Raw genomic sequence first — 13836 nt, 5'->3', positions numbered from 1 at the left:
CCAGAAGATCCTCGGAGTTCTCAGTTTAAATCAAAGGAAGACTCTCCAGTTGTAACAGTGGTGTATTGAGGCTAGATGTATGAGATAACATCTGTACTTGTCCTGCATTCTCTTGTACTGTAAGTAGCTGTTTTCTTGTTTTGCTCATTTGTTTATGTACTTGAGGAACCGTTGTGGTGCCATATAAATAAAGGATAATAATAATGCGGTTGTGATACAGAAGATACACATTAAAAAGATAGTCATTAGGTCGACAGGGTCAAAAGGTCGACACAATTTTTTTGGGTGTTTGTAAACATTTTTTACCTCAATTTGTTAAAATGCGTCCCATCCCAGGCTCGCATCGCTCTCCATGCTTCGGGCGCGGTAGCTCGCTCTGCTTCGTTCACCACAAGGTTACTAATGGTGATAGTTTGTGACATGAAGTCAATTTGATGAAATGCGTTCGCTCGCCACGCTTCAAGCTTGGTGGCTCGCTAAAGGTAATAGTTTGTGACATGGATAGTAAATGCAACAAAACTTGTAAAAAACCCTAAAAATGTGTCAACCTTTTGATCCTGTAGACCTAATGCGTGTCGCCCATTATTGGTCGATCTATTGACTGTAGACCTTTTTAGTATAGATCTATAGACCAGATCCTTAATAATGCAGGGCAGCATTATCAAGCCTTTGAGGGAGATACAGTGTAGTAGTTGCCCAAAGCAACCAAACTGCCATTTCAAAGACTGTGTTAGATAAATAGCAGAGGATGATTCGTTGCTTTGGGCAACTACCCCACTTTATCTCTCTCCAACACTCGATACATCTCTCCTGCACTATCCATGTCTCCCCACTGCTTCATTCCTTTGTCTCCTCTCTGTCAGCAACTCTAGCACTGCTTATACAGCTTTCACATCACAGATAGCAGGTCGCACCTGGGACTTGTCCACTGGAAATTCCCGGGTGCGACCCCTTTCATACAAGCTCCCGAACACGACATTTTGGCGCATCCATGATGTCACTGCGTGCATTTGATCCTGCATTTGTCAGGATTAGTGGTGACTATTATATTCTACATGAGAAAATCCACAGAGGTGATAGGGAATCGATTCATCAATAATGCAGTCCTACCCTGCTCCTAGTGATAACATATAATTCTCCAACTGGGATGCAGTTAATTTGCCAGCTGTCAGGATCCCGGTGATCAGGATACCGACGCCGGAATCCCGGCTCACGGGCTATTCCCATTCATGGGTGTTCACGACACCCATAGAGTGGGAATCAAACCCTAGGACGTAAGAGAAACTAGGATTTTAATTGCCTACCGGTAAATCCTTTTCTTGTAGTCCGTAGGGGATACTGGGAATCCAATTTAGCAGCAGGGGGAAGTACCAAACTCCCAAACTGGGTGGGAGAGTGCTGAGGTTCCTGCAGAACAGATTGACCAAACTGATGGTCCTCAGAGGCCAAGGCGCCTGGTGCTTCGTTCTTCCTGCAAGGTAACTTGTTTAAGTACTGTTGTTTGGTTCAGCTGTTGTTGTCCCTGTTTTCAAGTTTGGTTAGCATGGCTTTCCTCTTGTTCTGGTTGTGCTGGTTCGAAATCTCACCACTTTCCTTATCTATTTCCTTCTCTCAAAGTATGTCCGTCTCCTCGGGCACAGTTTCCTAGACTGAATCTGGTAGGAGGGGCATAGAGGGAGGAGCCAGCACACGTTATCAAACTTCTGTAGTGCCCATGGCTCCAAGTGGACCCGTCTATACCCCCATGGTACTAAATTGGATTCCCAGTACCCCCTACAGACTACGAGAAAAGGATTTACCGGTAGGTAATTAAAATCGCTGTACGGCTCCCGTCAGTGGTTACCGTCAGCGGCTCAGCTAGAATGGAGCCGCTGCCAGGGAAGGAGTCGCTGCCGGGGAGGAGGAGCAATGTCACATTGTGCACATCGCTCATCGCGGCTCCGTACACACATGCCGTAATGAGCGATGTCACAAGTGACATTGGGGGTCATTCCGAGTTGTTCGCTCGTTATTTTTTTCTCGCAATGGAGCGATTAGTCGCTAATGCGCATGCGCAATGTCCGCAGTGCGACTGCGCCAAGTAAATTTGCTATGCAGTTAGGAATTTTACTCACGGCATTACGAGGTTTTTTCTTCGTTCTGGTGATCGTAATGTGATTGACAGGAAGTGGGTGTTTCTGGGCGGAAACTGGCCGTTTTATGGGAGTGTGTGAAAAAACGCTACCGTTTCTGGGAAAAACGCGGGAGTGGCTGGAGAAACGGAGGAGTGTCTGGGCGAACGCTGGATGTGTTTGTGACGTCAAACCAGGAACGACAAGCACTGAACTGATCGCACTGGCAGAGTAAGTCTCGAGCTACTCAGAAACTGCACAGAGAAGTCTTTTCGCAATATTGCGAATCTTTCGTTCGCTATTTTGATAAGCTAAGATTCACTCCCAGTAGGCGGCGGCTTAGCGTGTGCAAAACTGCTAAAAGCAGCTTGCGAGCGAACAACTCGGAATGACCCCCATTGCTCACATTGAGCTGCATGCACGGCTGACCCGCGACCTGCTCTTAATGAGCACGAGTACACGCATCGGCCGTCGAAGTAGCCATATCGTCCATATCTTTTAAAAAAGTCGTTTAGTGTGTATAGCCCTTTAGATTGCGGGAGAAGGGAAGGGATTTTAGAAAATAAAAAAGGCATGGATTGCTTGAACACATGACATAGTAATAAGAATGACCTTATCCAGTTAACAAGGTCTGCAGCATGATATTTGCTAAGTGTAGAGGTGACTTTCCAGGACCAAGTATATTCTTGTTTTACCCCTTATGCACATAACAGCATGTTTTTACTGTCTACTAAATGTATAATTGCTCCCCTGGCACAGAACAATGACTTATGTACAGAAAATGTAGATGAAATGTCCTTATTTACTAACTTGGTATGCTGGAACACTATTAAACCTTACACAACCATCTTCTACACTTTTCCTCCTCATTAAAATTCAAGTGGCATTTGTGTTCTCTGGCTAAGGTCAGTTTTTCCCCTGCCTTTGTCCTGCATGTGAATAGAGGCAATCTCACAGCAAACATTTCCAATACAGCATGAAACTCTGACTGCCTACGGGGTACTCAGCACTACTTCTGTCTGACGTCCATACAACCAGAGGTATGTATCATTGTGTGACATATGGCTAGCACTTCATCATACATTGACGTATTCTTAATATTCAGCTGAACATTAATGTTACCTTGTGAATAAAACCACCCACTTTTGATTCGTTTATGTCAGTTTGTTGTTTTTAATCTGCAAGTACAGTATTTTCTGTAAACTTTTACACATTCTTACTGCAGCACTGCATAAAAATGTGTATTTCATTTATGATTTAAAGAAAATGTTTTGCATTTGGGTTTGTTTATTATGTATTACACTTAACCATGAATTCCCTATATGTACACACCGTATGTCCAGAAAACATTTTGTACAAGCGAAAAGAAGGTAAAATAACGTTGTTTTATGGTAGGGGTTCAGTATGATATACCGGCAGTCGGGATGTGGGTGTCAGTATACTGACAACGGCATCCCGGCCACCAGTATGCCGGCAGCGTGGCGAGTGCAAAGAGTAACTCCCTGCGCTTGCCACAGATTTTGTTCCTACTCTATGGGTGTCGTGGACAACCACTAGTGGGAATAGCCCCTGTTAGCCGGGATTCCGGCTGGCGGCATTTTCAGCGGTCGGGATTCTGGCGTCGGTATCCTGACCGCCGGGATCCCGACTGCTGGCAACCTAACTGCATCCCTATGGTAGTTGTTACATTTTGGTAGAGATCTCAGTATAGTGAACTGTCTGAAATAAAGTTGGGTAACTGTTAACAAGTCCTATGATCCTGTGTGTTTGTTTTTAGGTCAGGATGAGGAGAGGAGAAGGGTACAGTGAAGAATATAGCAGTGGCACAATGGCCACTTTGGAACTTGGCATGCCAGAAAGTAAGAAGTTCTATGCAGATCTGAAGTCACTTGATGGTGTACACCCTTGTGTCAAGTACAAAACCTGTGTATTTTCTCTACTGATTGGGGTAGGTGTTGGTAATTGTTATCTGCTAAAAACCTGTATCCTATGTGAATGATTATTTATTATTATTATTATTATTATTATTTATTTATATGGCGTCACATGGGATCAGCAGCGCCCAATTACAGAGTAAACAAATAAGCAAAACATGAAGACAATGACTTACAGTTCAATACAATATAGGACAGTACAGGGTATATAAACATAGCTGCATCACCAGACAACACTGAAATAAGTATCAGGGTGGCAGAAAACTGAGGGTTTTGGTGCCATCAAAGGGAGTACTGAAAAGAAGAAAGGCTAAGTAAGAAACGTAAAAGCATGTGAGGGAAGAGGGCCCTGCACATGAGAGCTTACATTCTAAAGAATGCCTACTATAGTTCACACTCTAAGGGGGATATTCAATTGTTTGAAAAGTCAGTTGGGTGTCTGTTTTTTCCTGTCTAATTGACAGGGGAAAAAAAGACACCCAACCGACTTTTCAAACATTTGAATTCCCCTCTAAGAGCGATATTCAATTGTTTATAGTTCCCGATCTCCCGTCTAAAGTGACGGGAGATCGAATGTGGCGATATCCCATTGTTTCTTTTTATCAGGCATGTCGCGTCCAGACAGGTTGGGTTTAGTCGTGTGACGCTAAAAGTCCGGTTTGAGTGCTCAAACGGGTAATTTTTTACTAATTTCAGCTCGCCACCCCCAGGGGGGTTTGAGCTGAAATGCCAACACCGGCAGCCGATCGCACCTGAACGGAGCATTCATTGAATAGCTCCGTTAGGTGCCATCTACTGATTTCCAATGCTCTAAACGATTTAATATGGCCCTAAATGTAAATATCTAGCTAAATTAGGTAAAGTAACCTTTTTCTTTTGTATGTGTGATTAATTATGAGAAAATTAGTACAGTAATCAGGGCCAGCTCTACCATTAGGCAGCTTTAGGCAGCTGACTAGAGGCGCCAGCCCCTTGAGGGCACCACTGAAATCATCAACCAAAAAAGGGAAGGATGTCTCCCTATGTGGCCTCCTACTTTTACATTGCGCTGGCTGCTGCTGCAGGTCTAATCGGGTGCAGCTGCCGCTATCAGGCTGTACCACATAGTGTCTCAGCACTTCCTCCGTGCTGACACATGTACCATCAAGTCATGTGAAGGCACATAGGAGGCGGATGTAACTATGGCTCCCAAGCAGCGGTGCAAGTATGCGGGTACGGGTGGGTACGGCGTACCCTTAAGAATTTTGCCGTGGGTACGCCGTACCCACACCGACGGGCCGCCGCTCGCTGATGTGAGGGGAGGAGAGCGCAGCCTGCGCCTCTCCTGCCCCTCAATGTCTTCGTTCAAATCAGCACCGCCCGTGAGCCAATCAGAGCTCGCGGAGCTTTCATTGGCTCACGGATCGGCGCTGAATTGAACTCACCCGCACCCGCCGGAGACTGAGGGGAAGGAGAGGCGCAGGCTGCGCTCTCCTCCCCTCACACACACAGGAGACAGGACAGCAGCAGCAGCGGTGAGCAGCAGTGGGGGGGCTTCATGAATACCTGGCACTTGGGGCATATCTGGCACTGGGGGGGCATGTATACCTGGCACTGGGGGCATACCTGGCACTGGGGGGGCATGTATACCTGGCACTGGGGTCATATCTGGCACTGGGAGGGGGGGAATGTATACCTAGCACTGGGAGCATATCTGGCACTGGGGGGACATGTGTATCTGGCACTGGGGGCATATCTGGCACTGGGGGGACATGTGTATCTGGCACTGAAGGCATATCTGGCACTGGGGGGGACATGTGTATCTGGCACTCTGGGGCATATCTGGCACTGGGGGGACATTTTATGTATCTGGCACTGGGGGGCAACGTATATCTTACACAGTGGGGGCATTTGTGTATCTGGCGCTCTGGGGGCATTTGTGCATCTGGCACAGTGAGGCAATGTGTATCTGGCACTGTGGGGCAATGTATATCTGGCACTGTATGGCAATGTGTATCTGGCACGCTGGGGGCATTTGTGTATCTGGCAATGTGTATCTGGCACTGTGAGGCAATGTATATCTGGCACTGTGAGGCAATGTATATCTGGCACTCGGGGCATTTGTGTATCTGGCACTGTGAGGCTATGTATATCTGGCACAGTGAGGCAATGTATATCTGGCACTGTGAGGCAATGTATATCTGGCACTCTGGGGGCATTTGTGTATCTGGCACTGTGGGGCAATGGATATCTGGCACTGTGGGGCAATGTGTATCTGGCACTATTGGGGTCATATATGTATCTGCCCCTCCCCCATATGTGTATCACGCCCACATTTTCACTGGCCACGCCCCATGTGCATTTGGCCACACCCATTAAGACATTTTTTCTACTTGCACCACTGCTCCCAAGGGGCACCCCCGCAGCTGCTACTCATGGCCCTGATGCATCTTCTCCAGGCCCCTGGATCCCAGCTGTCCAGCAGCAAGCAGCACCTGACTATACAGTATGTCTGTCTGCACCCAGCAGTGTTGCTGTAATGCTGCTGCTGTCTGTAGGAGGAACCATGGCAATTACGAGTTAAAACAAGAAAATAACTGTAGATGTGTAACAACAAAATCAGGACGACACTTGTAGCATGAATGTAATACAGGTCTTTACTCAGCATGAGCCAGAAATACAGTGGAAGTAACAGGAGACAAACAGGAAGTGAGTCACCTCGGCATGACATCATCTCCCATGATGCGCAGCATGCATTTACATCCCCTCTTTCAAACTGGAAGGATGCAGAACATAGATGAAACAAATGCAACAATGTGACAATGTTAGGCGTGAACAAAAGAAAAGACATTGGCCCTCATTCCGAGTTGTTCGCTCGGTAATTTTCTTCGCATCGCAGCGATTTTCCGCTATTTGCGCATGCGCAATGTTCGCACTGCGACTGCGCCAAGTAAATTTGCTAAGAAGTTTGGTATTTTACTCACGGCATTACAAGGTTTTTTCTTCGTTCTGGTGATCGTTGTGTGATTGACAGGAAGTGGGTGTTTCTGGGCGGAAACTGTCCGTTTTATGGGAGTGTGTGAAAAAACGCTGCCAGTTCTGGGAAAAACGCGGGAGTGGCTGGAGAAACGGGGGAGTGTCTGGGCGAACGCTGGGTGTGTTTGTGACGTCAAACCAGGAACGAAACTGACTGAACTGATCGCAGTGGCAGAGTAAGTCTCGAGCTACTCAGAAACTGCTTAGAAATTTCTATTCGCAATTTTGAGAATCTTTCGTTCGCAATTTTGCTAAGCTAAGATTCACTCCCAGTAGGTGGCGGCTTAGCGTGTGCAATGCTGCTAAAAGCAGCTTGCGAGCGAACAACTCGGAATGAGGGCCATTATACAATAAAGTCTTGGAACTTTGAGTTGGGTTTGGACACACGGCCCAATCTGGTAGTGGTACACTGGGAACCTATAGGCATGTCCACTGTGACACCAGAGGGCTCTATTACTTCAGAAGTGGTCTCTGAGGAAGGACTGTCCATGCAATGTGAATCATCAATGACATTGGTTGCAGCTGTGGTAGAAACTGATGAGTCAGGCTGTGTAGAGCTTTCTTCAGGTACACTTTAACAGATGGCGGTAGTTGCGTTCATAGAGGGCATTATCAGACTGTACCACGTAGCTATTTGGACGACCTGCAGGATGCTGATCCTCTGCCATTCTGTCAAATCCTTGCTTTGTTTGCATGCGGACAGGCTGGCCTGGAGACAGTGGGGGCAGGCGATATGCTGATCTGTCATAAGAAGCTTTGGCAGCCATTCTGTGCTTGCTGATATTCTCCCATACCTGTGGCTCTACTCTGGGTTGCAGGAGCTGCTTTGCTATTGGGATGCCTGTGCGGGTTCGCCGTGCTAAGAGGCACTGTTCAGGGGATGGAAGTCCATCTCGGGGCATGTTTCTCAAGTTTAACAGTGCCAAGTATATGTCCGATCCATCTTGTGCACAATTCTCCATTAGGTGCTTTGCAGAGCGGACTGCACGCTCTGCCAATCCATTTGACTGTGGGTAGTGTGGACTACTAGTGATGTGCTGGAATTCCCATGTATTCGCAAAGTACTTGAACTCTCTACTCTTAAATTGCATGGCATTATCAGTGATCAGCTGCAGTGGGGTGCCATGTGCTGCAAAGTGTCTCCTCAACTTTGCAATGATCATTTGACTTGTGGTGCTGGGCAAGTAGTTTATCTCGAACCATCCTGAATAGGAGTCAACTAGCACCAGGTACTCCTTCCCCCTCCATTCGAATAGATCAGCCGCAAGAATGGACCACGGAAGATCAGGAATGTCATGGAGCAATCATGGGCTCCCGTGGCAGGTGTGGACGCAAGGCATTGCAGGGTGCACAAAATGAGAAAGCAGTCAATGTCACCGTACATGGAGGGCCAGAACATGGTTTCACAGGCCCTACGCTTGGTAGCCTCCAGGCCGGCGTGGCCCTGGTGCATCTGCTGGGTGTAGAACTTCTGAAAGGCAGCCGGAATCACGAAGCGATGACCCCACAGGATGACACCATCAGACACGGTGAGCTCATCTCTCATACAGTAGAAGGAGCGAAGGCAGCGCGGCAGTTCCTTGGAAGAGGATGGGCAGCTGTTGAGAATTACAGCAGAGAGACGCTGGCAAAGATCATCAGCAAGTGTAGCAGCACGCAGCTCTTCCAGCCGCTTGGTAGGGAGCACCTCCACAGCCATAACCTCAAGTCATCCTCAGCAGCGTTCATGTCAGTAGTCGAAAGGAAGGCTCGAGACAGAGCATCAGCAATGTACATTTCTTTGCTTTGGTTATATATGACATCCAGGTTGTACCGCTGCAGCTTGAGCATCATGCCCTGAATATGGGAAGAAGCAGAGTGGATGGGCTTCTTCAGTATGGTGATGAGAGGCTGATGGTCGGTTTCCACCAGGACAGGACGGCCATAGCTGAAGTAATGGAAAAGGTTGCAGGCGAACACCAGTGCCAACAGTTCTTTCTCAATTTTTGCATACCTGGTTTAAGTGTCAGTGAGAGCCATGGAAGCAACAGCCACCGGTCTGCAGTGTTGGAGGCACACGGCCCCTACACCACTCTGTGAAGCATTGGCAGAGAGGACTACCGGATCATGCACGTTGAAGTATTGCAGGACCGGTGGATTTGTCAGCATGGTCTTCATTCGATCAACAGCAGCCGTGTGTGTGCGTCCAGCCAGCACTATTCTGAGTCCTGGTGGAGTAGCCGCCACAAAGGTGTTGTGGTTTCACTGTATTACGGAACAAATTTAGACAGGTAGTTGGTCATCCCCAGGAAGCGCTGCAGTGCCTGTTGGTCAGCCGGAAGCTGCATTTGCTGGATGGCAGTGATTTTATTTGGGTCCGGTTTGACGCCTTGACTAGTGAGCACGTGGCCCACGTACGCCACTTCTGTAATTCTAAACTTACATTTGTCTGGGTTGAGCTTGAGGTTCAAAGCACGGGCCCGTTCAAGTACCTGGTGCAGCCGCTGGTCGTGTTCTTCCTTGGTGCGGCCCCATATCAGGATGTCATCGATGATGATTTCACAGGGATAGCCTGCAAACAGTTGCTCCATTCAACGCTGAAAGGCCTCACTGCCCGTAGTGATTCCATAGGGCATGCGAGGGAAGACATACTGCCCTTTTTGGGGTCATGAAAGCAGTGAGCAGGGACGAAGCTCTGTCCAAAGGGATTTGCTAGAATCCGCACTTTGCATTCTGGGTACTGAAAACTGTGGCACCTGGCATGTCAGCAATCACTTGCTCGATGGTGCGGAGAGGGTGATATGGACACAGCAGTGCTTTGTTCAAGTGTAAATATTTTACCTGCGCACTGAGTGTCTTTTTGTTCGGATAAGCTGCTGTACTTATAAATGACCAACTTATCAAATTTCAATATAGTTTTCAGTACTGCGCTCAATCGTAGACTATGTGGTTGATTCTATCTGAGGCTGTTCCTGATGTACGTTAAATGTACCCCTTGAGTCCTATAGATTGATCCCTATAAATTACATTCAATGTGATTTGTTCAGGTGTACTGGATCAATACAAAGACGTACAGTCCCTTCCTTTTTTGATGTGGCCACCATAGCGGACACCCACTGTGTTGCTTCCTCTATGGGGGCAAAGACACCCAATTGAGTCATTCTGTGGATCTCTTTAATGATTTTGTCTTTCATTGCGATAGGAACCCTCCAGGGGCACAGACAGGTACAATGGAGTCATCCAGCCTCATATGATACACAACGGGAAGCTTGCCAAGTGTACTGCAATCAAATAAATCCTGAAAGTCTTTTATCTCCAGGAAGGTCATCTGTATTGCGTGTACCTCAGGCCCCAATTTGAGAAGGCCTAGCTTCATACTGTCAGGGAGGCCTAGCAATGGTTTAACCTTTTGATCCACAATGTGGAATAGCAAATCAGTATGGGTAAACTTTAGCTTTGTGGTACCCAGTGTTGTGATGATCTGGCCACCATAAGCTATCAAGTTGATCTTGTCTCGTGGGTTTATCTGTGCAGTTGGATCTAATTCACGTAGTTGTTTGTAGGATATGACATTGCACTTTGCTCCTGAGTCTATTTTGACTATGGCCACCTTGTTCGCATGCTTTGTTCTCAGTTTGATAAATATTTCGCCCTTCTCATCCAAATATTTCGCCCTTCTCATCTACACTAGCACAAACTGTCATGCAAACCAATTCACACCCTGGCTCTGTTTCAACCTGGTTAATCTGCCGTTGTGAGCGGCTATAGCACTACTCAGACTGTCGCTTTATGGCAGTTTGATCCTTGGAGCGGCAGCACCTTGCAAAATGATTGCATTTGCCACATGCATTACATCGTTTATCATATGCGGGGCAGATTTGTTTGTCAGTAGGGTGCTGTGCCGCGCAGTTTGCACACGTGGAGGATCGGCGCAGAACGGCCACCATGACACACAACTCAGCGTCCTTTCTTAGTTCCCTTGTGCCCTTTTCAGACTGCTCATTTAACATACAGATACTTATGGCAGTTTCTAATGTGAGACCCTTCTCCCGCAGCAGCTGTGCACATACCTTGTCGCTGCGTATGCCGCATTCGATTCTGTCACAGGTGAGCTCCTCTGTGAGGATAACAAAATTGCACTTATTTGCCAGCAGCTTTAGCGTGGAGACGTGGGACTGTATAGTATCATCACCCTTTTGGTTTATGCTGTTGAAAACATGCCTGTCCATAATTACATTCTTTACTGGCATGCAGATCTCTTCAAACTTTGCAATTAGGATGTGAGGATCCTCTCTGTCTTCTCCGTCAGCGTATACAAAAGCATCTGATTTGCCCACAGCATCAGTGCCTGTGAGGTTCAGCAGCGTGTATGCCTGGACTTTTTTTGATTTGTCTGAAAGGCCTGCTATAGAGTGTACGTGCCATTCCCTTTTATACCTCAGCCAGTTGTCAGCCACGTTTTCATCAAATTTCAAGGATCTATTCTCCTCAGACCTTGTGCCATGGCTTCCCAGTTCTGACACCATGTAGATGTGTAACATCAAAATTAGGACGACACTTGCAGCATGAATGTAGTACAGGTCTTTACTCAGCATGAACCAGACACACAGTGCAAGTAACAGGAGACTATCAGGAAGTGAGTCACCTCGGCATGACATCATCTCCCATGATGCATAGCATGCATTTACAATAACTTTTAGGAAAGTAACCCATGGGGGTTTCTGTGGGACCACAGACAGTACAGATATTACAGACCGATGGGTGGTTTGCACCTGTAAACAGCATAATAGGGAAAACACAGGCACTGGAGAAGAATACAGTACACATGGAGGGGGGGGCAGTAAAGAACTTGCAAATGGGGTGGTGCAATAGGGAGCATACAAATATACTGTATGTGTATATATGTATGTACAGTATACATATACGATTAAATATCCACACAAGACTCCATATGCAGATGCAGTGTGTGTGTGTGTGTGTGTGTGTGTGTGTGTGTGTGTGTGTGTGTGTGTGTGTGTGTGTGTGTGTGTGTGTGTATTATCCCAGCACTCAGTGAAAATGTGAAATTGGCCTCAGTGTCCTGTACAACTCCTTATATGCCAGCTAGCGTATATACATAGGCAGAAATAATGGCTGTCACTCAAGGGGTTGAAAGTAAATGTATATTGAGAACAAAGTAACAAAATTTAGTGACTTTGTTTACAATATACTTTTTCATTTTAAAATTGCTTGAGTGCTGTCCCTTTTCTCTGTATATGTATAATGGTGTAATTCACCCCAGACCAGCTAGAGGCCACCTGTATCTCCCCTCCGAGAGGTGGTGGTGGTGGTGGGGATTGCAGGTTAGGGGGCGCTAGGCTGAAGTTTTGCCTAGAGTGCAGAGAGATCCTGCATCGTCCTGACAGTAATGCATAATCAATAATAATAAAACAACTACCAAATGAACTCGGGAGAAATGCAAGACATAAGAGCTGCTGTATCACATGAAACATTGTCTGCCACACTCTTTCCAATCCATTTCACTCAGTCTATTACTATATGTGGGCAAGTGAAACATTCACACTGTAATAAATTTGCAATATGTATTTGTGAATATTATAGAGTACATTCTTTTATTGGCGTAATATGTTTTTGCTTGTGTGATCTGTTGAGATTTCTCTTAGCCACTTTTTAAATACTTTTTACATACATTATTTATGTATGTAAAATGCATATATACAGGGTATGATGCTAGAAATTACTCTTTCTATTCTTACAAAACACTCTGGGGCAGTCCGGTTGTTACTGCTGCCCGCGTCAGTATTGCGAGCCCAATGGCAGCATGATTTCTGCTCACAGCGTCCTGAAGTGGCGAGCAGAAATCTGCAAACAGTCCATGCTGCTGCTTGTGTGTGCTAACCAGGATGTTAGATGAGTTCAGTTGCTTTATGCAGCTAAACCCAGTCTATTTGGGCACAACATATGCAAAAAACATGCCAATTGAATCCCATCCTGCCAGTTTAGAGAAAGCGCCCATCAGGTGCTTAAAACCAGTTGAATTGCCCTCCCTGACTTACTTTCTTTTTTTCTTTTGCATTGTATTTGAGTAATATTTTTTGAATGCTACTTGTTACCTTTTCCATTTACCATGGGATTACATGTTAATAAGCTTGCAGGGATCTTTTTACTGTAGCTCTAGTAAAAATGCATGTCTGATGTGTAAATATGATTAAATTGCTTATCTCTCACAAGCAGTGCTCACTCTATCCTCTGTCTCACTACTTCCTTATCTGGGATGTAGTTACAAGACTGCTGGGATCCCGACTGCCAGAATGCCGACAGGGCGTTGAGCCTATTCCCACTCGTGGGTGTTCACGACACCCATAAAGTGAGAATAGAACCTGTGGCGAGCTCAGCGAGCCACCGAGCCCGCATCTTGGCAAGCGCAGCGATCCCACAAAGGGCTTCATTGCGCTCTGCCCCCCTGTCGGTATTCTGACGGTCGGGATCCTGGCATCGGCATGCTGACCACTGGGATTCCGACCACCGGTCTCGCATACCCAACGCCCTTCTCTTATTAAGTACTTGTTCTGTATTTACGTATGACTTTTTATGGATGATTTGTTATGACTGGCTTACACAACACAATGTTGTATTGCTCCGTAAATAATGAGTAGTTGCCCAAGGCAACTATTGGCTTCTGTCATTTCATAGACTTTGCTAGATAAATGAGTTACAAGGTGATTGATTGGTTGCTTTGGGCAATTTCTCCACTTTATCACTCTCCAAGGCTTGATACATCTCTCCCTTCTTCCCAA

At 46.4% G+C, this 13836-nt stretch overlaps 1 protein-coding gene across 8 annotated transcripts in view; it reads left to right on the top strand.

The window, feature by feature from the left end:
* MLC1 (modulator of VRAC current 1) overlaps positions 1 to 13836 on the top strand; it is a 171114-nt gene that overhangs the window by 14437 nt on the left and 142841 nt on the right. For 6 of the 8 annotated variants that reach the window (XM_063927139.1, XM_063927136.1, XM_063927137.1 and 3 more), the window contains exon 2: positions 3889 to 4059. In XM_063927139.1, the coding sequence (XP_063783209.1) occupies positions 3889 to 4059 (171 nt within the window). Of the gene's footprint in view, positions 1 to 3054; positions 3152 to 3888; positions 4060 to 13836 lie in introns of all 8 variants that reach the window. The other 2 variants (XM_063927133.1, XM_063927134.1) reach the window with 2 other exon arrangements.

Source organism: Pseudophryne corroboree, chromosome 6, assembly GCF_028390025.1.
Source record: "Pseudophryne corroboree isolate aPseCor3 chromosome 6, aPseCor3.hap2, whole genome shotgun sequence".
NCBI lineage: Eukaryota > Metazoa > Chordata > Amphibia > Anura > Myobatrachidae > Pseudophryne > Pseudophryne corroboree.
The sequence above is the reverse complement of the archived record's forward strand: the minus strand, read 5'-3'. Positions and strand labels throughout refer to the sequence as shown.